Raw genomic sequence first — 23,045 nt, 5'->3', positions numbered from 1 at the left:
TCCGAAAATCCGAAAAATCCGGAAAAAATCGAGATTAAAAAAACTGACTTTTATTGGTTTGGTTTGGTATTTAAATTTAATAGCCCGATATAATTGGTTTGGTTTGGTAATTAGAAAATACGAACTAACCCGACCCATATACACTCCTACTGAAAAGGGTAGGATATACGCATTCTTACCTCTACCCTGAAAGGACCGAGAAGCTATTTCGGGAAGACCATAGTCATTTCATTTGTCACACTCCAAAAAGTATTACTTTCATGAATTGAAAGAGCTCAACTTCATTTTCAAAATGACGGTATAGTAAACAACAACAACAAATATCTAGAAGTCATTATTAATTGTCTCAAGCTTGCCACTTATTCTTTTTTAATAAATAATAAATAGAGAGAGGAAAATGACCATACTTCGGTATTGTTTTATTGTTTCTTTGAAAATTAAGAAGTTCTCTACTCGAGTTGCGAAGTCAGCACCTTCATTGACATGCATTAGAGATTGTCTTTCTTTGGTGTTAATCTTGAGCTAAGATTAAGAAATCTACGGTACTTCGACAAAATCAAAATTGGCTAATACGACATGTTATTTTTAATTATTTCATACTTGATTAGCTTTTGATTGCAATTTTAATTATGAACACTATTGACGTGTAATTTTTATACACTATTGACGTGTAATTTTCTTACGGCATCAGATAAAAATGACTTAATAATACTCTCTCCGTTTCAGTTTATGTGAACATGTTTACTTTTTGGTCAGTTCCAAAAAGAATGACCTATTTTAAATTTGGAAATAATTTAGCTTAAACTTACAATTTTACCCTTAATGAGAAGTTTTTATAATCATACAAATACTCTGAATCCTTTTTGACTTATTTAGGACCACAAATTCCAAAAAAAATTATTTCTTTTTAAATTATGTGCTCACTCAAACAGGTTCACATAAATTGGAACGGAGGGAGTATGTAATATAATCATATTAAGTTTGACATGGTAAATTGGAAAATAAAGTAGTAATACATAACTTGCTACTATAATGGAATCTTTTTAGACAACATTGCACAAAACTTAAATCACAAATTATTGTCCATTTGGGTCATATCAAAATTTTCTTTTCAAAAATAAAGCCGTCAGATGCCAAATGTGCAGAGAAATAGGAGTACTAAATATCTTATCAACAAAGAGCAATAAGACACCAAAACATGTGGTTATAATCCTGAGTCCTGACTCTCATTCTCCAGACCAAGACCCAAACAAAGCATAAAAGAACTAAGAAATCCACACTTTGGCTTCCACTTGCATCCATTTCTGACCAACAGAAAGAACGCAAGAGGCAACCAAAAACACAAAAACCTTGATTTCCCACAAAGAAATCTGAGATGGGAATAGTTGAAGAAGCACACAACGTCAAGGTTTTAGGGACAGGGGATCGGACCATAGTTCTAGCTCATGGATTTGGGACAGACCAATCGGTGTGGAAACATCTGGTTCCTCATCTAGTTGACGATTACAAGGTTGTCTTGTTTGACAATATGGGTGCTGGAACTACCAACCCGGACTACTTTGACTTTGAAAGGTATTCAACCTTAGAAGGCTATGCGTATGATGTGATTGCTATTTTGGAAGAACTCCAAATTCCTTGTTGCATTTATGTTGGACACTCTGTTTCTGCTATGGTTGGTGCCATCGCTTCTGTTGCCCGTCCCGATCTCTTCACCAAACTTGTTACCCTCTCTGGTTCTCCTAGGTAATTAATTTCCTCTTTTTCCTTTACCTTCTTACAATTTACTGGCGTATATTAACGTTTGACTATTTCTCCTTGTCACAATTTGATGTTCTTAAGGACAGTTATTTCTTACAAGTTACAACTATTTACCAACTAATCGAAACCACAAAGCATATTCTTGATTTAAATTAGTGAGTGCATTGATTCCGTGCTTGCATTTCCCCTGATATTACCTAATCTCTTAGGTGGAATTTAAAGAAAGAATAGCAAACTTTAAATGAAGAGTAGTCATAGAAATAGAAAGAGAGAGCTATAGTACAATAGCTTTTTGGTTTATTATAATAATTTAAACAAATCATTCAGCTGGTAAATATGCGAATCATTAGCTAATTCTTTTGTTTTCTAATTGAACATGTTGGTTCTCTACGTTAGGCCGACAGTTGTTTGTTAGGTTTATTTATTATTACAACGGTGTGCTGGATCCTTTTTTTATTTGGCTTAGAGATAGTTCTATGAAATTATTAAACTTACCCTTCTAACTTGAATTAAAATATCTAATTAGGTATTTGAACGACGTGGACTATTACGGAGGATTCGAACAAGAAGATCTGGATCAACTGTTTGAAGCAATGAGATCAAATTACAAGGCATGGTGTTCTGGTTTTGCACCTTTAGCTGTAGGGGGTGACATGGATTCAGTGGCAGTACAAGAATTCAGCAGGACATTGTTCAATATGAGACCAGACATAGCATTAAGTGTGTTACAAATCATATTCCAAAGTGATTTAAGGCATTTGTTGCCTCATGTGACTGTTCCCTGTCATATAATTCAAAGTATGAAGGATTTGGCTGTACCAGTGGTGGTTTCTGAATACCTTCACCAGAACCTCGGCGGCGGATCTATCGTGGAGGTAATGTCGACGGATGGCCATCTGCCGCAGCTGAGTTCACCTGATGTTGTTATTCCGGTGTTGCTTAGGCATATTCGTTATGATATTGCCGTTGATTGATTAGTACTACGGTAGTAAGCAGTTACTTGGAAGTTGAATTTATTTGGGATATATGTATAAAGTTATCTTGCTTTGCTAAATGGAATTCATAGCAAAGCAATCCCTATGATTGCAACTATGCAAATTTCAAATTTCAAATGATGGAAAAGTGTCGATCAATAAATCAATTGGGTTTCTCTCCTACACTAGTTGAGAACTTGAGATCGGCTATGTGATCCGCTAATTTCATTCTATCTATAATAATAAGGCCAAATACATAGAGAGTCCCTTAAAGTTGGCTCCAAATTTCATTTTGACACCTCAACTTACACTATTTCTTATTAAATACTTAATCCCAACGTAAAGTATGCCTATTAGACCATCGTCTAACCACCAGTAAACAAAAGTAATAGTGTGAAATCAGACGCGATGACGTGGCAAAAAAACAAATCAAATTACATATTATTTAACCAAATAATATATTAACAATATACCCCCAAAAAAATATAAACTTTTTTCCTTCTCCACCTTGCATCTCTAATCGTCTTTTTCTCTAAATGAGCCCCTCCCAATCATCACTCTGCCTCTTTCTCGGTCAAATCTCTCTCACCGGTAAACTCTCTCTTTTAACCATTTTTTCTATTATTTGTCTAAGAGAACGAGTCTGAACAACAGTAGGTAAAGTTTCACACCGGTGTCGTTGACCCTTTTGGTTCCTCCGGCGAAAGCCCATCACTGTCATTTGTTTTAAAGCCATGATCATACTCCATTAATGGAGTCTTACTGGCTACTTTTTCGGTGGAACATCCCAAGAACTTTTTTTGTCCCAAAAACCCTTGAGAAATTTATCCTTTATTTTAATTCTTTATCCTCTGTTATTTTTATTTTTCCTTTTATATTTCATCTGGGTATTATTATGTTGGTGTTTTGATTTCTTCTTTAATGAGAAATTTATAAATTACCAGCTTGAAATTACGAATTTGGGTGTATCCGGTCTGGAATTGTTTGAAGAAGTTGTGGAGTTTGATATTATGATGTGAATTTTTGTTTCTAATGGTGGAGAGATGGTGGAGTTCGAAGTGATTTTCATAGTGATAGCTAGGTGGGAGATGGAGGTGCTTATGCTGTAAAAGTACATGTAGAGGAATTGGCCAAAATAGTGGAGGTGGGAATGAGGTGGTGATGAAGACAGTGGCTATGGAGGTGGCGTGGTGGGGTGATATCTGCAGAGAATCAAGATAAAGGAGATGGAAGAAAAATTATAACCTAATCGTCAATTGACATTCTATTTTTTGTATCCACGCTCTCAAAAAGAAGTGTGATATACTTACTTTGCCACCTCAGCATTTGTGTCTAATAGGCACAGTTTATATTAAGATTAAGTGTTTAATAGGAAACAGACTAAGTTAAGGTGTTAAAATAGAATTTGGAACCAACTTTAAGGGGTCGTCTATATATTTGTCCTATTAATAACTATGAGGTTCTGGACATAAGTTTTTGACCAAAAAATATAAATCTTGATTCAATTAATTAAATTTATACAAATGAGGGTTAATCTTAGTTAATAATAATATCTCAAAGATGAAATTCTCGGTAGTGTGATAAATAATACGTAGATCTATTCCAAATGCAATGACGGTACACAATGAACAATATTTAAGAACCCAAACAGAAGTAATGTAGCATTGAATAGTGATGAATATCAATAAATGACATTTATGCCGAAGTAGACTTAGGTGTTGATGATTGTAGAGCTCGCCGCGGTTCGGACTTTTTGGGTTGAACAGTGCGTTGAGGAGTTGAAGAAAATTTTTGGAAGTGCATGGCGTTTCTGCGGTCCATTTTGCGATCGCAGAACTAATCTGCAGACCACAGATCTGACGCAGACTGAAACAGAAACTTAAGCAAATTTTTGGACCATTATGCGGTCCATTATGCAGCCGCACAATCCATCGCAGATCCAACACAAAAAATTCCGGAAGAAAGTTCTGTTGTGCATTATGCGACTGCAGAATTAATCTGTGGACCGCAGACCAGTCGTAAAGTGTGGCACAAATGCCCAGTTCTAGAGGGCCATTATGCGGTCTATTTTGCGGACCGCATAAGCGTTATGTGATCGCATATGCGACCGCATATCTGCAACGGGGCTTTATTTTTTTAATTTTTTTTACCCGGCCCTATTTTGATATATCGAAGTAAAGGGCCACTTTTGAAGCAAAAATCTGATATTTCTAGAGAGAGAGGGTGCTATAGAGTGAGAGGGAAAGTTCCTAAGCTTATTGTTCATCAACTCTTGCTCAAGGTTGAAGAATTCACAAGAAATATTCACTAGGTCCTAGAGGTAAGATTCTACTCCCTAGCCCTCAATTTCGTGATTTTATTGAAAATAGGTAATGAGAAAAGTAATTATTGGGGGTGGGAGTTGTCCATTATGCATGCATATACTATCAAGGGTTGGGGGAAGAATGTTGAGCTAAATTGGATAGACTTTGGGTAGTGGAATGAAGGAATCCACCATAGGAGGACCTTGAACTCATAATACCCACCTAGTATTTGATAAAATGCTCAAATGAGCTGGAAACATGAGCTCCCTCCTAATTTGTATTCAATTTTGCTATATCTCTAAATAGATCGAAGTTGCTAGAATTTTCGGAACTGTGTAGTGAATTAAGGAAAGCTCAAAGCGAGGTATGTTGGCTAAACTCCTCTTTTAGAATTGAACCCCATAATTTTCTTGTAAGTACCGAGTTGCTCATTATAAATTAATTATTCCAAATAAGCCTTGTGTCAAAAGATATATGTGTTCAATATGTATTCTGAATGTTCTCGTTATCTTGTGTTACTAATTGAGAATGTGTTCAAAGTATGGGTTGCATGTCTAAATGATATAACTTCAAGTCGTAATTCAGACGAAAGTTATTATGCTGAATTGTGTATGAAATCTCAATGTGCTTAAGACTCTTACTTGCTCACACGTGTACTTAAAGTCTTGAATAGAAATACTTTATTGTCGATAATCCGAGATGATATTGAAAGTAAAAGAGGTGAGCATGAAATGTGAAACACGACCAACGTGCCAAGTATGATATTACGTTTGGGGCCACTAGTGCCGATGAAACTAAGAAACGTGTAAAAGATGTTGAAATGAGTTGTGAATCCTCTTAATAACAAACACTTTGGGAGTATCGTTAGTCACCGAGGAAGGGTAGGTTGAAATAGCTTAACCTCGAAACTACACATGCCGGTGTAGGAATGAATTTAATTATTCCCCTCATTTGGGACGTTATTGATGTGGTAAATATTCCCCTCTATTGGGATGAGATGATTGCTAGAAAAGGGTGATGTCAATCCACACGGCATTGTGGTGAGACGGCCTAGCCGGCCGGGTCGAGATCAGACTCCATGCTGCACACATGGTGGTGATTGTGCTAAAATTTGTGATTAAGATTATGATTGAAACTGTAATAGTGATTGTGATTGTGGTTGATGTCTTCGGGTAAGACGACCTAGACGATCGGGCCGTGATCAGACTCCTTGCTAAAATCATTGTGGTATACCGGTGCTAAGATATCCCAACCTAAAAATAATGGAGATTTACTTGACACTTATCTTGCTCCTAATTTGATGTTTTAGTATTGTCTGAGGCTTCCATTGATTTATGACTGTCCTTCCTTGTGTTATCATTCGTTCTAATGAGAGGATGTTTAGTCTTACATACTAGTAATATTCCATATATACTAACATCCCTTTTGCCGAAGGAGCTACATCTATAATGGATACAGGTGGTTCTGCAGTTGGTGGCATTGATCATTGATAGTAATATACCCTCTTCTCGGCAGATTTGGTGAGCCTCACTTCATCCGGGGTCGTGTATCTTTTGTCTCACGTGTATTATGTTTTGAGATTTAGCCGGGGCCTTTTTGCCGGCATTATCATAGTATTTTGTATCCATAGAGACTCCGTAGACAGAGTGTGGGTTGTATATAGGTGTTGGGGAAGTCAAATGTAACGACCCGGCTGGTCGTTTCGAGAGTTATAGCCACGTTTTCTCCATTTCTACTTCTTTTTGTGTTATTCAGCTATATTATGTTATGTCGGGTTAGTTGGTTCGGGACCGGAGTGGTTTCAGAGTGAATTGAGACACTTAGTCTCTTAAGTAAAAACTTAAGTTGGAAAAGTCAACCGGATATTAATCTATGTGTAAACAATCTCGGATTTGAATTCTGATGTTTCTGTTAGCTCCGTTAGGTGATTTTGGACTTAGGAGTGTGTCCGGAATGTGATTTGGAGGTCCGTGGTAGAATTAGACTTGAATTGGCGAAATTGGAAATTTGGCGATTTCGGATGGTAGTGGAAATTTGATATCGGGGTCAAAATAGAATTCTGGAAGTTGGAGTAGGTTCGTAGTGTCATTTGTGATGTGTGTGCAAAATTTGAGGTCATTCGGACGTGGTTTGGTTGTATTCGGCATCGGTTGCCGAATTTGGAAATTTAAAAGTTCTTAGGCTTGAATCCGAGGGTAATTTGATGATTGGATGTTGTTTTGAGTGACTCGAAGGTTCGACTAAGTTTGTATGTTGAAATATGACTTGTTGGTATTTTTGTTTGAGGTCCCGAGAGCCTCGGGGTGATTCCGGGTGGTTAACGGATTTGTTAAAGTTGGAATTTGCAGCTCGAGCTGCTGTTACTGCTATTTTTGCACCTGCGAAAGAAAGCCTCGCAGGTGCGAGGCTGCTGGTGCGCGTGGGGAGTGCGCAGGTGCGGGCAATGCTGGGCCAAGGCTGGGAATGCAGGTGCAAAGAATTGGTCACATCTGCGAGCCCGCAAGTGCGAGGCCTTGAGCGCAGATGCGGAGATGAGAATTTTGGGCTGGTTTCGCAGATGCGCACCAGGGACCGCAGATGCGAGTCCACAGGTGCGAGAAAGGTATCCGCAGGTGCGGAAGCTGGGGGATTAAGTGAGTTGCGCAGGTGCGGCTTCTTGGACTGCAGGTGCGGTCGCACGGGTGTGAGAAAATGGCCGCAAGTGCGAAAAACCTGGGCAAAAAACCATAAATAGAACCCTTCGCGATTTTGGTGCATTCTTCACCATTTCTATTCGGGTTTTGGAGCTTTTGGGAGATATTTGAAGAGGGAATCAAGGGGGTTTCATTGAGGTAAGTTACTTGAGCCCTAATACTTGTATATATGGTGATTTTTCGTTGTTTAATCATGGTAATTAGTGAAAATGAGGGGTTAGGGTTTAAAATATTTGAAAAGTAATTTAAGGATTTGAAGGACCAAACTATGTCGGATTTTGATGAATTTGGTATGGTTAGACTCGTGAGTGAATGAACTTTATAATTTTGTAAATTTTGTCGGATTTCAAGACGTGGGCCCGGGGGCCGGGTTTGAGCCAATTTCGGATTTTTGTCTGATTTTGAAGCTTTTCTTGTGGAATTTATTCCATTAGTGTATATTGATGGTATTGTACTGATTGTGAATAGATTTGGAGTATTTGGAGGCCGAATCCAGAGGCAAGAGCATTGCGGGGTAGAGATTTGACCGGTTTGAGGCAAGTAACGATTGTAAATCTAGTCATGAGGGTATGAAACCCCGAATTTTGTATCATTCTACTATTTTTAGTAACGCACATGCTAGGTGACGGGCGTGTGGGCGTGCACTGTTGGGGATTTGTGACTTGATCCGTCCCGTAGCAACTGTAAAGTTGCATACTTTGTTGAAACCATATTATACTTATATGTTTTATAAAGAATTTCTGTAAATTGGGTTGAATGCCATGTTTGGGCCTTGCGCCAATGCTGTTTGGACCCTTAGGGGCTGTTTCTTACCATCCTCTCATTGTTTTCGATTGAAAATTTATAGTCAGTCATGTTTATACTTGTTTACCGCATAACTCAGTTTTATGACTCTATTTTGATGCATATAAATATTTTGGGCCGAATGCCCTATTTTACTGAAATGCCCGAGTGGCTTGAGAGGCTTATGATTGAGTGAGGCAGAGGGCCTGATTTGTGAGGATGAGTGTGGATCGGGGTTGCCCGCCTATAGCATACTTTATTATTATGGTACGTGAGTTGTCCGTGCAGCATGTGAGTTGTCCGTGCAGATTATAGTGCTTGGGTTGAAGGAGCCCCTCCGGAGTCTATACACACCCTAGTGAGCGCAGGTACCTACTGAGTGTGAGTGCTGAGTGACTGGGAGGCATGAGTGATTGTGAGGTATACCCGAGAGGCATGAGTGATTATGAGGTATGCCCGAGTGGCAAGAGTGATTGTGAGGTATGCCCGAGTGGAGCGAGTGACTGTGAGGTTTGCACGAGGGGGCTGTTTATGAGTGATGTTTTGCCCGAGGGGATGTTTATAATTTCATCATTTTTGCTCACCTTTGCATTTTTCCTCTGTCTGAAAACTGTTGAAAAATATCTTTAAATGATTTTTTTACTGGAATTGGGTTAAACGAGATGTTTTGATTCAAATCCTGATTTTTAAAAGCATGTGGTATTTTACTGAAATTTCTCGATATGAATGTTATATGCTTTATTGCTCGTCACTACTGCTCAGTCTTTATTTATTGTTGTTACTTACTGAGTTGGCGTACTCACGTTACTCCCTGCACCTTGTGTGCAGATTCAGGTGTAGCTGGTCACGGTAGCAGTTATTGAGTGTTCTAGTTGTAGATTTTCTTAGAGATAGCAAGGTAGCTGTTTAGCGATCGCAGCCACCAGTACCACCAGCCATGGCCGCGAGAGGCCGCGGTAGAGGCCGTGGTATGGGTAGAGGTGCAACCCGTATAGCAGCTGGAGCAGTACCTGCAGATCCACCGGTTGTCCCAGATCAGGACCAGGTTCCAGTTGTTGATGCACCAGCTCAGGCACCACATGTGCCTATTGTGATTCCAGGCCTTCAGGACGCCCTAGCTCAGATTCTGACAGCGTGTACTGGCCTTGCTCAGGCGGTCTCTATTTCGACGGCCGCAACCACTTCTCAGGCCAGGGGAGGCACTCAGACTCCCGTCGCTCGCACACCCGAGCAGGTTATTCAGGGACTTCAGACACCGGAGGCACCACCAGCCCAGCCGGTTGCTGTTGCTCAGGGTTATGTGGTTCCTGCTATGCCTAAGGATGATCAGCGTAGGTTGGAGAGGTTTGGGAGACTTCAGCCACCACCTTTCAGTGGCATAGAGAGAGAGGATGCTTAGGACATTTTGGACAGGTGTCAGAGGATACTCCGTACTGCTGGTATTCTGGAGACTTGTGGGGTCTCATTCACTACCTTTCAGTTTTCTGGGGCTGCACTCAGATGGTGGGAGACTTACGAGAGGCGTAGGCCTGTTGGCGCAGCACCCCTTACTTGGCAGCAGTTCTCCGTGGTCTTTTTGGAGAAGTTCGTGCCTCGATCCCGCAGAGAGGAGCTGCGCAGATAGTTTGAGCGGCTTTGCCAGGGTGATATGTCTGTGAAACAGTATGAGATGCGATTCTCTGAGTTGGCCCGTCATGCTATCCGGTTAGTTCCCATGGACAGAGAGAGGATCATGAGGTTTATTGATGGCCTCACTTATCAGCTACAGTTGCTCATGACCAGGGAGCGGGTTTCGGGTGCTACCTTTGATGAAGTTGTCGATATTGCTTGGCAGATTGAGATGGCTCTCGGTCATGAGAGGGTTGAGAGGGAGGCCAAGAGGCCTCGTGGTCAGAGTAGATTCAGCGGTGCTCCTTTTGGGGGTCAGTTCCAACACGGTAGAGGTCGTCATTTCAGGCAGGCTCAGTCAGCTCGGCCATTTCATTGGGGTCCATCATTTGGCCATTGTTCTCACAGTTCTCATCAGGGACACTCATCACTTAGTGCCCTTCCAGTTCAGAGTTCGTCCCGTGCTCCACCTGTTCAAGGCTCTTCCATGCCAGGTTCTTCTACCAGTCATCCCGGTGTTAGGGGTTCCCTTCAGTTTTCGCCGCCAGCACCAGGGAGTTATTTTGAGTGTGGAGAGCTTGGTCATATGTGGAGGCAGTGTCCTCATCGTCATAGAGGTCTATCTCAGCAGAGGAGTCAGCCTCCGACTACAACACCTGTTACCTCACCACCCCGCCCAGTCAGCTCGGGGTGGAGGTCAGTCAGTTAGGGGTCGCCCTAAAGGGGGAGGCAGATCAGGGGCTGGTCAGGCCCATTTCTATGCTCTCCCTGCCAGACCAGACGCTATTGCTTCAGATGCTGTGATTACAGGTATTGTCTCAGTTTGTCACCGAGATGCCTCAGTATTATTTGACCCTAGTTCCACGTATTCATATATTTCCTCGTATTTCGCCCATTTTCTGTATATGCCCCATGAGTCCTTAGTTTCATCTGTACATGTATCTACTCCTGTGGACGATACTATTATTGTGGACCGCATATATCGATCATATGTGATGACTATTGGGGGTCTGGAGACCCGAGTGGATCTATTGTTGCTCAGTATGGTTAACTTTGATGTGATATTGGGTATGGATTGGTTATCTCCATTTCATGCTGTTCTAGATTATCATGCTAAGACGGCGACGTTGACTATGCCGGGAATTTCGAGGGTTGAGTGGAGCGGTTCTGTAGATTATGTACCAAGTAGGGTGATTTCATATTTGAAGGCTCAGCGCATGGTTGAGAAGGGTTGCCTATCTTATTTGGCTTTTGTGAGGGATATTAGTGCAGAGACTCCTGTCATTGATTCTGTTCTGGTGGTATGTGATTTTCCGGATGTGTTTCCTGCAGACCTGTCGGGCATGCGGTCTGACAGAGATATTGACTTTGGTATTGATTTGGTGTTGGGCACTCAACCCATTTCTATTCCACCGTATCGTATGGCACCAGCGGAGTTGAAGGAATTAAAAGAACAACTTCAAGAACTCCTTGATAAGGGGTTTATTCGGCCTAGTGTGTCACCTTGGGGTGCACCAGTTCTATTTGTGAAAAAGAAGGATGGTTCCATGAGAATGTGTATTGATTACAGGCAGTTGAACAAGGTCACAGTCAAGAACAAGTATCCTTTGCCTCGTATTGATGATTTATTCGACCAGCTTCAGGGAGCGAGGGTGTTCTCTAAGTTTGATTTGAGGTCTGGTTATCATCAGCTGAAGATTCGGGATTCAGATATTCTTAAGATAACTTTCAGTACCCGATATGGCCATTATGAGTTCTTGGTGATGTCTTTTGGGCTGACCAATGCTCCAGCAGCGTTCATACATTTGACGAACAGTGTATTCCAGCCCTATTTGGACTCATTTGTCATTGTATTCATTGATGACATCCTGGTATACTCTCGTAGCCAGGAGGAGCACGCTCAACATTTGAGGATTGTATTACAGCGATTGAGGGAGGAGAAACTTTATGCAAAGTTCTCCAAGTGTGAGTTTTGGCTCAGTTCAGTAGCATTCTTGGGACATATGGTGTCCAGCGAGGGTATTCAGAGTTGGCCTAGACCGTCCTAAGCCACGGAGATTAGGAGTTTTCTTGGTTTGGCGGGTTACTACCGTTGCTTTGTGGAGGGATTTTCATCTATTGCATCGCCCTTGACCAAATTAACCCAAAAGGGTGCTCCATTCAGGTGGTCGGATGAGTGTGATGAGAGATTTCAGAAGCTCAAGACTGCTTTGACCACAGCTCCAGTGTTAGTTCTACCACCAGCTTCAGGTTCTTACACCGTGTATTAGGATGCCTCGAGGATATGCATTGGTTGTGTTTTAATTCAGGAGGGTAAGGTGATTGTCTATGCCTCGCGCCAGTTGAAGACCCATGAGAAGAACTATCCTGTCTATGATCTTGAGTTAGCAGCCATTGTTCACACCTTGAAGATTTGACATCATTATTTGTATGGGGTTCATTGTGAGATCTATACAGATCACTGGAGTTTGCAGTATCTATTAAAGCAAAAGGATCTTAATTTGCGTCAGCGGAGATGGTTAAAGCTTCTTAAGGACTATGATATCACTATTTTATACCATCCGGGGAAGGCCAATGTGGTGGTCGATGCTTTGAGTCGCCGGGCAGAGAGTTTGGGGAGTTTAGCATATCTTCCAGCAGCAGAGAGACCTTTGGCATTAGATGTTCAGACCTTAGCAGGCCAGCTTGTCAGATTGGATATTTCGGAGCCTAGTCAGGTATTGGCTTGTGTGGTCTCCAGGTCTTCTCTTTATGACCGTATCAGGGAGCGTCAGTATGATGACCCCCACTTGCTCGTTCTTCAGGACAGGGTTCAGAGAGGTGATGCTAGGGATGTGACTATTGGTGATGACGCCGTGCTGAGAATGCAGGGTCAGATATGTGTGCCTAATGTAGATGGACTTCGAGATTTGATTCTTGAGGAGGCCCACAACTCGCGGTATTCCATCCATCTAGGTGTCGCGAAGATGTACCAGGATTTGAGGCAGCACTATTGGTGGAGGCGGATGAAGAAGAATATAGTTCGGTTTGTGGCTCGGAGTCTCAACTGTCAGCAGGTTAAGTATGAGCATCAGAGACCGGGTGGCTTGCTTCAGAGGTTAGAGATCCTAGAGTGGAAGTGGGAGCGGATCACCATGGACTTTGTAGTTGGGCTCCCATGGACTTCGAGGAAGTTCGATGCTATTTGGGTTATTGTGGATCGGCTGACCAAGTCCGCACACTTCATTCCAGTTGGTACTACTTACTCTTCAGAGCGGTTGGCTGAGATTTACATCCGAGAGATCGTTCGCCTGCATGGTGTCCCAATTTCCATCATTTCAGATAGGGGTACTCAGTTCACATCGTAGTTTTGGAGGGCCGTGCAGCGAGAGTTGGGTACTCAGGTTGAGTTGAGCACAGCTTTTCACCCTCAAACGGACGGGCAATCCGAGCGCACTATTCATATATTGGAGGACATGTTGTGTGATTGTGTCATTGACTTTGGGGGTTCATGGGACCAGTTTCTGCCACTCGCGGAGTTTGCATATAACAACAGTTATCAGTCGAGTATTCAGATGGCTCTGTACGAGGCTTTATATGGGAGGAGGTGTAGATCTCCGGTTGGATGGTTTGATCCGGGTGAGGCTAGGCTCTTAGGTACAGACTTGGTCCAAAACGCATTAGATAAGGTGAAATTGATTCAGGAGTGGCTTCGCACGGTGCAGTCTAGGCAGAAGAGCTACGCGGATAGGAAGGTCTGTGATGTGTCTTTTATGGTTGGGGAGAAGGTTTTGCTGAAGGTATCACCCATGAAGGGTTTTATGAGGTTTGGGAAGAGGGGCAAGTTGAGCCCCCGGTTCATTGGGCCTTTTGAGATGCTTCAGAGAATAGGGGAGGTGGCTTATAAGCTTGCCTTGCCACCCAGCTTATCGAGTGTGCATCCAGTGTTTCATGTTTTCATGCTCCGGATGTATATGGGGGATTCGTCCCATGTTTTGTATTTCAGCACGGTTCAGTTGGAGGGTGATATGACTTATGGTGTGGAGTCGGTGGTTATTTTGGATCCGCAGGTTCGAAGGTTGAGGTCAAAGGATATAGCTTCAGTGAAGGGGCAATGGAGATGTCAGCCTGTGGAGGTGGCCACCTGGGAGACCGAGCAGGAGATGTGGATCAGATATCCATGCTTATTCGAGACTCCATGTATGTTTCTAGACCCGTTCGAGGATGAACAGATGTTTAAGAGGGGGAGGATGTAACGACCCGGCCGGTCGTTTCGAGAGTTATAGCCTTGTTTTCCTCATTTATACTTCTTTTTGTGTTATTCAGCTATATTATATTATGTCGGGTTAGTTGGTTCGGGACCGGAGTGGTTTCAGAGTGAATGGAGACACTTAGTCTCTTAAGTAGAAACTTAAGTTGGAAAAGTCAATCGGATATTGACCTATGTGTAAACGATCTCATATTTGAATTCCGTTGGTTCCTTTAGCTCTGTTAGGTGATTTTGGACTTAGGAGTGCATCCTGAATGTGATTTGGAGGTCCGTGGTAGAATTAGGCTTGAATTGGCGAAATTGGAAATTTGGCGATTTCGATTGGCAATGGAAAATTTGATATCGGAGTCGGAATAGAATTCTGGAAGTTGGAGGAGGTTCGTAGTGTCATTTGTGATGTGTGTGCAAAATTTGAGGTCATTCGGACGTGGTTTGGTTGGTTTCGGCATCGGTTGCCGAATTTGGAAATTTAGAAGTTCTTAGGCTTGAATCCGAGGGTAATTTGATGATTGGATGTTGTTTTGAGTGATTCGAAGGTTCGACTAAGTTTGTATGTTGATATATGACTTGGTAGTATTTTTGGTTGAGGTCCCGAGGGCCTCGGGGTGATTCCGGGTGATTAACGGATTTGTCGAAGTTGGAATTTGCAGCTGGAACTATTGCTACTGCTATTTTCGCACCTGTGGAAGAAAGTGTCGCAAGTGCGAGGCCGTTGGTGTGCGTGGGGAGTGCACAGGTGCGGGCAACGCTAAGCGAAGGCTGGGAACGCAGGTGCGAACTGCATCTGCAAGTCCGTGGGTGTGAGGCCTTGAGCGCAGATGCGGAGATGAGAATTTTGGGCTGGTTTCGCAAATGCGCACCAGGGACCGCAGATGCAAGTCCGCAGGTGCGGAAGCTGGGGGATTAAGTGAGTTACGTAGGTGTGGCTCCTTGGACCGCAGGTGCGGTCGCACGGGTGGGAGAAAATAGCCGCAGGTGCGAAAAACCTGGGCTGGTTTCGCAGATGCACACCGGAGTCTGTACACACCCCCAGTGAGCGCATGTACCTACTGAGTGCGAGTGCCGAGTGCTGAGTGAGTGGGAGGCATGAGTGATTGTGAGGTATGCCCGAGAGTCATGAGTGATTGGGAGGTATGCCCGAGTGGCAAGAGTGATTGTGAGGTATGCCCGAGTGGCACGAGTGACTGTGAGGTTTGCACGAGGGGCTGTTTATGAGTGATATTTTGCCCGAGGGGTTGTTTATAATTTCATCATTTTTGCTCACCTTTGCATTTTTACTCTGTCTAAAAACTGTTGAAAAATATATTTAAATGAGTTTTTTACTGGAACTGGGTTAAACGAGATGTTTTGATTCAAATCTTTATTTTTAAAAGCATTGTGGTATTTATGGAGATTTTCTGATATGAATGTTATATGCTTTATTTCTCGTCACTACTGCTCAGTCTTTATTTATTGTTGTTACTTACTGAGTTGGCGTACTCACGTTACTCCCTGCACCTTGTGTATAGATTCAGGTGTAGCTGGTCACGGTAGCGGTTATTGAGTGTTCTGGTTGCAGATTTTCTTGGAGATAGCAAGGTAGCTGTTTGGCGATCGCAGCCCCTGCTCTTCTTCCTCTTATCTTCCTCTAGTTGTATTTAGCTATTTTCCAGGCTGAGTTAGCCGTGATATTGTTAGACATATTGTAGTAGATGTTTATGACTAGTGACACCCCTATGTCGGGTTTTTTTCTTCCGCACTTTTATTTTGATTAGACCTTCTTTACGAAGGTTTTTATGTTAAATAACCTTGAAATTATATTTAAATAAAAATATCGGTTTGTTTTGGAAATGAGTCGGCTTACCTAGTTTCACGATAGGCGCAATTGTATTTGAATGCACTTTAACTATGATTGTGTATGTATTTTGAGATTATAAAATAAAGTGACTAATGGTAATAGAATTGTCCTTGTTCATGGAATCCACTTAATGTTTCATTAATGATATAAATACATCTTCTCTTTATTCATGGACGAGTTGGGTAGAAGGTATTGTACAGGCTTGCTCGACCAGGATATCTCGGTTGAGCGTCGGTCGCGCTCCCCGTGGTCGGGGCGTGACATAATATAGCATTAAATAGTGATGAATAACAATAAATGACATTTATGTAAATAGAATGAATGAGTCACCTGAGAAAGGATAAAATTAATGGATTTTCTTTGTGACAATGATGAATAATGTACAAGCCTTTGAATATCCGAGTTATTCTAGAATCCAGTAAAAAAGTGTGGACAAGAATTTTAGTGAAAAGGTTGTTTTTGTAGGCTTGTAATAAGACCAGATTCGCTCTTTAAAGTCAAAGTATATTTACAAATAAATATCTCATGTCCCCTATCATTGTGTCTCTTTCTATTTATAGGGAACAAGCTCCTAGAAACCCTAATAGTACAAGTGCAGAGAATATCCACTAGAATATTCTCTGTAATGTCTTATCTTGAAACTAGTTGTTATAAATTTGTCAAGGGTACTCGACCTCGGCCTCGATCCTTGATGGCTCCTCGGCTTCAACCCTCGCTGGCTCTTCGACCACGGCCTTCACCGTTTCTTAGATCACTTCGACACATGATGGCCTCGGAACATTTCACTAATGCCACTTTGACTAAAGTATTCTAAAGATAGATTTTGACCCATACAGTTAGATCACTTCGACACATGATTGTGATTGTAATTTATGTCTTCGGGTAAGACCGCCTAGACGATTGGGCCGTGATCGGACTCCTAGCTAAAATCACGGTGGTATATCGGTGATAAAATCTCCCAGCCTAAAAATAATGGAGATTTACTTGACACTTATCTTGCTCCTAATTTGAAGTTTTAGTATTGTCTGAGGCTTCCATTAATTTATGAATGTTTTTCCTTGTGTTATCATTCGTACACCCTCTTCTCGGCAGATTTGGTGAGCCCAACTTCATCCGGGGTCGTGTATATTTTCTCTCACGTGTATTATGTTTTGAGGTTTAGTCGGGGCCTTGATGCCGGGGATATCATAGTATTTTGTATCCATAAAAGCTCTATAGACACAGTGTGGGTTGTATATGGGTGTTGGGGAAGTCAAACTAGCCTTGTTGTATTTGAATGCACTTTAACTATGATTGTATATGTATTTTGAGATTATAAAATAAAGTGACTAATGGTAATGGAATTGGCATTGTTCATGGAATCCACTCAATGTTTCATTAATGATATAAATATATCTTTTCTTTATTCGTGGGCGAGTTGGGTAGAAGGTATTGTACAGGCTTGCTCGACCGGGGTATCTCGGTTGAGCGTCGGTCACGCTCTCAGTGGTCGGGGCGTGACATAATGTAGCATTAAATAGTAATGAATAACAATAAATGGCATTTATGTAAATAGAATGAATGAGTCACCTGAGAAGCCTTTGAATATCCGAGTTAGTCTCGAATCCAGTGGACAAGAATTTTAGTGAAAAGGTTATTTTTGTTGGCTTGTAATAAGACCAGATTCTCACTTTAAAGTCAAAGTATATTTTACAAATTAATATCTCATTTCCCCTATCATTGTGTCTCTTTCTATTTATAGGGAACATGCTCTTAGAAACCCTAATAGTACAAGTGTAGAGAATATCCACTAGAATATTCTCTTTAATATCTTATCTTGAAACTGGCTGTTATAACTCTGTCAAGGGTACTCGACCTCGGCCTCGATCCTTGATGACTCCTCGGATGGCTATTCGACCACGGCCTTCATCGTTTCTTAGATCACTTCGACACATAATTGTGATTGTGGTTGATGTCTTCGGGTAAGACGGCCTAGGCAATCGGGCCGTGATCGAACTCTTTCCTAAAATCACGGTGGTATATCGGTGCTAAGATCTCCCAACCTAAAAATAATGGAGATTTACTTGACACTTATCTTGCTCCTAATTTGATCTTTTAGTATTGTCTAAGGCTTTCATTAATTTATGATTGTCCTTCCTTGTGTTATCATTCATTCTAACGAGAGGGTGTTTAGTCTTACATACTAGTACTATTCCATATGTACTAGCGTCCCTTTTGCAGTGGGTGCTGCATCTTTCATTGATGCAGGTGGTTCTGCAGTTGGTGGCATTGATCATTGATAGTAGTACACCCTCTTCTCGGCAGATTTGGTGAGCCCAACTTTATCCGGGGTCGTGTATATTTTCTCTCACGTGTATTATGTTTTAAGGTTTAGTCGGGGCCTTGATGTCAGGGATATCATAGTATTTTGTATCCATAAAAGCTCTATAGACACAGTGTGGGTTGTATATGGGTGTTAGGGAAGTCAAACTAGCCTTGTTGTACTTGAATTCACTTTAACTATGATTGTATATGTATTTTGAGATTATAAAATGAAGTGACTAATGGTAATGGAATTGGCATTGTTCATGGAATCCACTCAATATTTCATTAATGATATAAATATATCTTTTCTTTATTCGTGGATGAGTTGGGTAGAAGGTATTGTACAAGCTTGCTCGACCGGGGTATCTCAGTTGAGCGTCGGTCGCATTCCCCGTGGTCGGGGCATGACATAATGTAGCATTAAATAGTAATGAATAACAATAAATGGCATTTATATAAATAGAATGAATGAGTCACCTTAGAAAGGATAAAATTAATGGATTTTCTTTTTGACAATGATGAATGATGTACAAGCCTTTGAATATCCGAGTTATTCTCGAATCCAGTAAAAAAGTGTGGACAAGAATTTTAGTGAAAAGGTTGTTTTTGTAGGCTTGTAATAAGACCAGATTCGCTCTTTAAAGTCAAAGTATATTTTACAAATGAATAACTCATGTCCCCTATCATTGTGTCTCTTTCTATTTATAGGGAACACGCTCCTAGAAACCCTAATAGTACAAGTGCAGAGAATATCCACTAGAATATTCTCTTTAATGTCTTATCTTGAAACTAGTTGTTATAAATTTGTCAAGGGTACTCGACCTCGGCCTCGATCCTTGATGACTCCTCGGCTTCAACCCTCGCTGGCTCTTCGACCACGGCTTTCACCGTTTCTTAGATCACTTCCACACATGATGGCCTCGGAACATTTCACTAATGCCACTTTGACTAAAGTATTCTAAAGATAGATTTTGACCCATACAGTTAGATCACTTCGACACATGATTGTGATTGTAATTTATGTCTTCGGGTAAGACCGCCTAGACGATTGGGTCGTGATCGGACTCCTTGCTAAAATCACGGTGGTATATCGGTGATAAAATCTCCCAGCCTAAAAATAATGGAGATTTACTTGACACTTATCTTGCTCCTAATTTGAAGTTTTAGTATTGTCTGAGGCTTTCATTAATTTATGATTGTTTTTCCTTGTGTTATCATTCGTTCTAACGAGAGGGAGTTTAGTCTTACATACTAGTACTATTCCATAAGTACTAACGTCCCTTTTTTCCGGGGGCGCTGCATCTTTAATTGATGCAGGTGGTTCTGCAGGTGGTGGCATTGATCATTGATAGCAGTACACCCTCTTCTCGGCAGATTTGGTGAGCCCAACTTAATCCGGGGTCGTGTATATTTTCTCTCATGTGTATTATGTTTTGAGGTTTAGTCGGGGCCTTGATGCCGAGGATATCATAGTATTTTGTATCCATAAAAGCTCTATAGACATAGTGTGGGTTGTATATGGGTGTTGGGGAAGTCAAACTAGCCTTGTTGTATTTGAATGCACTTTAACTATGATTGTATATGTATTTTGAGATTATAAAATGAAGTGACTAATGGTAATGGAATTGGCATTGTTCATGGAATCCACTCAATGTTTCATTAATGATATAAATATATCTTTTCTTTATTCGTGGGCGAGTTGGATAGAAGGTATTGTACAGGCTTGCTCGACCGGGGTATCTCGGTTAAGCGTCGGTCACGCTCTCAGTGGTCGGGGCATGACATAATGTAGCATTAAATAGTAATGAATAACAATAAATGGCATTTATGTAAATAGAATGAATGAGTCACCTGAGAAGCCTTTGAATATCCGAGTTAGTCTCGAATCCAGTGGACAAGAATTTTAGTGAAAAGGTTGTTTTTGTTGGCTTGTAATAAGACCAGATTCTCACTTTAAAGTCAAAGTATATTTTACAAATTAATATCTCATTTCCCCTATCATTATGTCTCTTTCTATTTATAGGGAACATGCTCTTAGAAACCCTAATAGTACAAGTGTAGAGAATATCCACTAGAATATTCTCTTTAATATCTTATCTTGAAACTAGCTGTTATAACTATGTCAAGGGTACTCGACCTCGGCCTCGATCCTTGATGACTCCTCGGCTTCAACCCTTGATGGCTATTCGACCACGGCCTTCATCGTTTCTTAGATCACTTCGACACATAATTGTGATTGTGGTTGATGTCTTCGGGTAAGACGGCCTAGGCAATCGGGCCGTGATCGAACTCTTTCCTAAAATCACGGTGGTATATCGGTGCTAAGATCTCCCAACCTAAAAATAATGGAGATTTACTTGACACTTATCTTGCTCCTAATTTGATGTTTTAGTATTGTCTAAGGCTTTCATTAATTTATGATTGTCCTTCCTTGTGTTATCATTCATTCTAACGAGAGGGTGTTTAGTCTTACATACTAGTACTATTCCATATGTACTAGCGTCCCTTTTGCAGTGGGTACTGCATCTTTAATTGATGCAGGTGGTTCTGCAGTTGGTGGCATTGATCATTGATAGTAGTACACCCTCTTCTCGGCAGATTTGGTGAGCCCAACTTCATCCGGGGTCGTGTATATTTTCTCTAACGTGTATTATGTTTTGAGGTTTAGTCGGGGCCTTGATGTCGGGGATATCATAGTATTTTGTATTCATAAAAGCTCTATAGACACAGTGTGGGTTGTATATGGGTGTTAGGGAAGTCAAACTAGCCTTGTTGTATTTGAATGCACTTTAACTATGATTGTATATGTATTTTGAGATTATAAAATAAAGTGACTAATGGTAATGGAATTGGCATTGTTCATGGAATCCACTCAATATTTCATTAATGATATAAATATATCTTTTCTTTATTCGTGGATGAGTTGGGTAGAAGGTATTGTACAAGCTTGCTCGACCGGGGTATCTCAGTTGAGCGTCGGTCGCGTTCCCCGTGGTCGGGGCGTGACATAATGTAGCATTAAATAGTAATGAATAACAATAAATGGCATTTATATAAATAGAATGAATGAGTCACCTTAGAAAGGATAAAATTAATGGATTTTCTTTCTGACAATGATGAATGATGTACAAGCCTTTGAATATCCGAGTTATTCTCGAATCCAGTAAAAAAATATGGACAAGAATTTTAGTGAAAAGGTTGTTTTTGTAGGCTTGTAATAAGACCAGATTCGCTCTTTAAAGTCAAAGTATATTTTACAAATGAATATATCATGTCCCCTATCATTGTGTCTCTTTCTATTTATAGGGAACACGCTCCTAGAAACCCTAATAGTACAAGTGCAGAGAATATCCACTAGAATATTCTCTTTAATGTCTTATCTTGAAACTAGTTGTTATAAATTTGTCAAGGGTACTCGACCTCGGCCTCGATCCTTGATGACTCCTCGGCTTCAACCCTCGCTGGCTCTTCGACCACGGCCTTCACCGTTTCTTAGATCACTTCGACACATGATGGCCTCGGAACATTTCACTAATGCCACTTTGACTAAAGTATTCTAAAGATAGATTTTGACCCATACAGTTAGATCACTTCGACACATGATTGTGATTGTAATTTATGTCTTCGGGTAAGACCGCCTAGACGATTGGGCCGTGATCGGACTCCTTGCTAAAATTACGGTGGTATATCGGTGCTAAAATCTCCCAGCCTAAAAATAATGGAGATTTACTTGACACTTATCTTGCTCCTAATTTGAAGTTTTAGTATTGTCTGAGGTTTCCATTAATTTATGATTGTTTTTTCTTGTGTTATCATTCGTTCTAATGAGAGGGAGTTTAGTCTTACATACTAGTACTATTCCATAAGTACTAAAGTTTTAGTATTGTCTGAGGCTTCCATTAATTTATGAATGTTTTTCCTTGTGTTATCATTCGTACACCCTCTTCTCGGCAGATTTGGTGAGCCCAACTTCATCCGGGGTCGTGTATATTTTCTCTCACGTGTATTATGTTTTGAGGTTTAGTCGGGGCCTTGATGCCGGGGATATCATAGTATTTTGTATCCATAAAAGCTCTATAGACACAGTGTGGGTTGTATATGGGTGTTGGGGAAGTCAAACTAGCCTTGTTGTATTTGAATGCACTTTAACTATGATTGTATATGTATTTTGAGATTATAAAATGAAGTGACTAATGGTAATGGAATTGGCATTGTTCATGGAATCCACTCAATGTTTCATTAATGATATAAATATATCTTTTCTTTATTCGTGGGCGAGTTGGGTAGAAGGTATTGTACAGGCTTGCTCGACCGGGGTATCTCGGTTGAGCGTCGGTCACGCTCTCAGTGGTCGGGGCGTGACATAATGTAGCATTAAATAGTAATGAATAACAATAAATGGCATTTATGTAAATAGAATGAATGAGTCACCTGAGAAGCCTTTGAATATCCGAGTTAGTCTCGAATCCAGTGGACAAGAATTTTAGTGAAAAGGTTATTTTTGTTGGCTTGTAATAAGACCAGATTCTCACTTTA

The 23,045-nt window shown here is 41.0% G+C and overlaps 1 protein-coding gene across 1 annotated transcript; it reads left to right on the top strand.

Moving 5' to 3' along the window:
- Positions 1-1,093: 1,093 nt before the first annotated feature.
- Positions 1,094-2,915, top strand: LOC107823002 (karrikin insensitive 2 receptor CA). The gene is made up of 2 exons (XM_016649584.2): positions 1,094-1,743; positions 2,285-2,915. Exons 1-2 carry the CDS (start codon positions 1,376-1,378, stop codon positions 2,730-2,732), a joined length of 816 nt encoding a protein of 271 aa, XP_016505070.1. The 5' UTR covers positions 1,094-1,375; the 3' UTR covers positions 2,733-2,915.
- Positions 2,916-23,045: the final 20,130 nt, after the last annotated feature.

The sequence above is a fragment of the Nicotiana tabacum genome, chromosome 17 (genome assembly GCF_000715075.1).
Source record: "Nicotiana tabacum cultivar K326 chromosome 17, ASM71507v2, whole genome shotgun sequence".
Lineage (NCBI taxonomy): Eukaryota > Viridiplantae > Streptophyta > Magnoliopsida > Solanales > Solanaceae > Nicotiana > Nicotiana tabacum.
This window is presented reverse-complemented; position numbering and strand designations above follow the sequence as displayed.

Bases quoted from the DNA above. Each gene is read 5' to 3' on its own strand.
- LOC107823002 (XM_016649584.2), top strand. From the start codon at position 1,376: ATGGGAATAGTTGAAGAAGCACACAACGTCAAGGTTTTAGGGACAGGG. The intron at 1,744-2,284 runs GTAATTAATTTC...ATATCTAATTAG, and splicing joins ACCCTCTCTGGTTCTCCTAG to GTATTTGAACGACGTGGACT.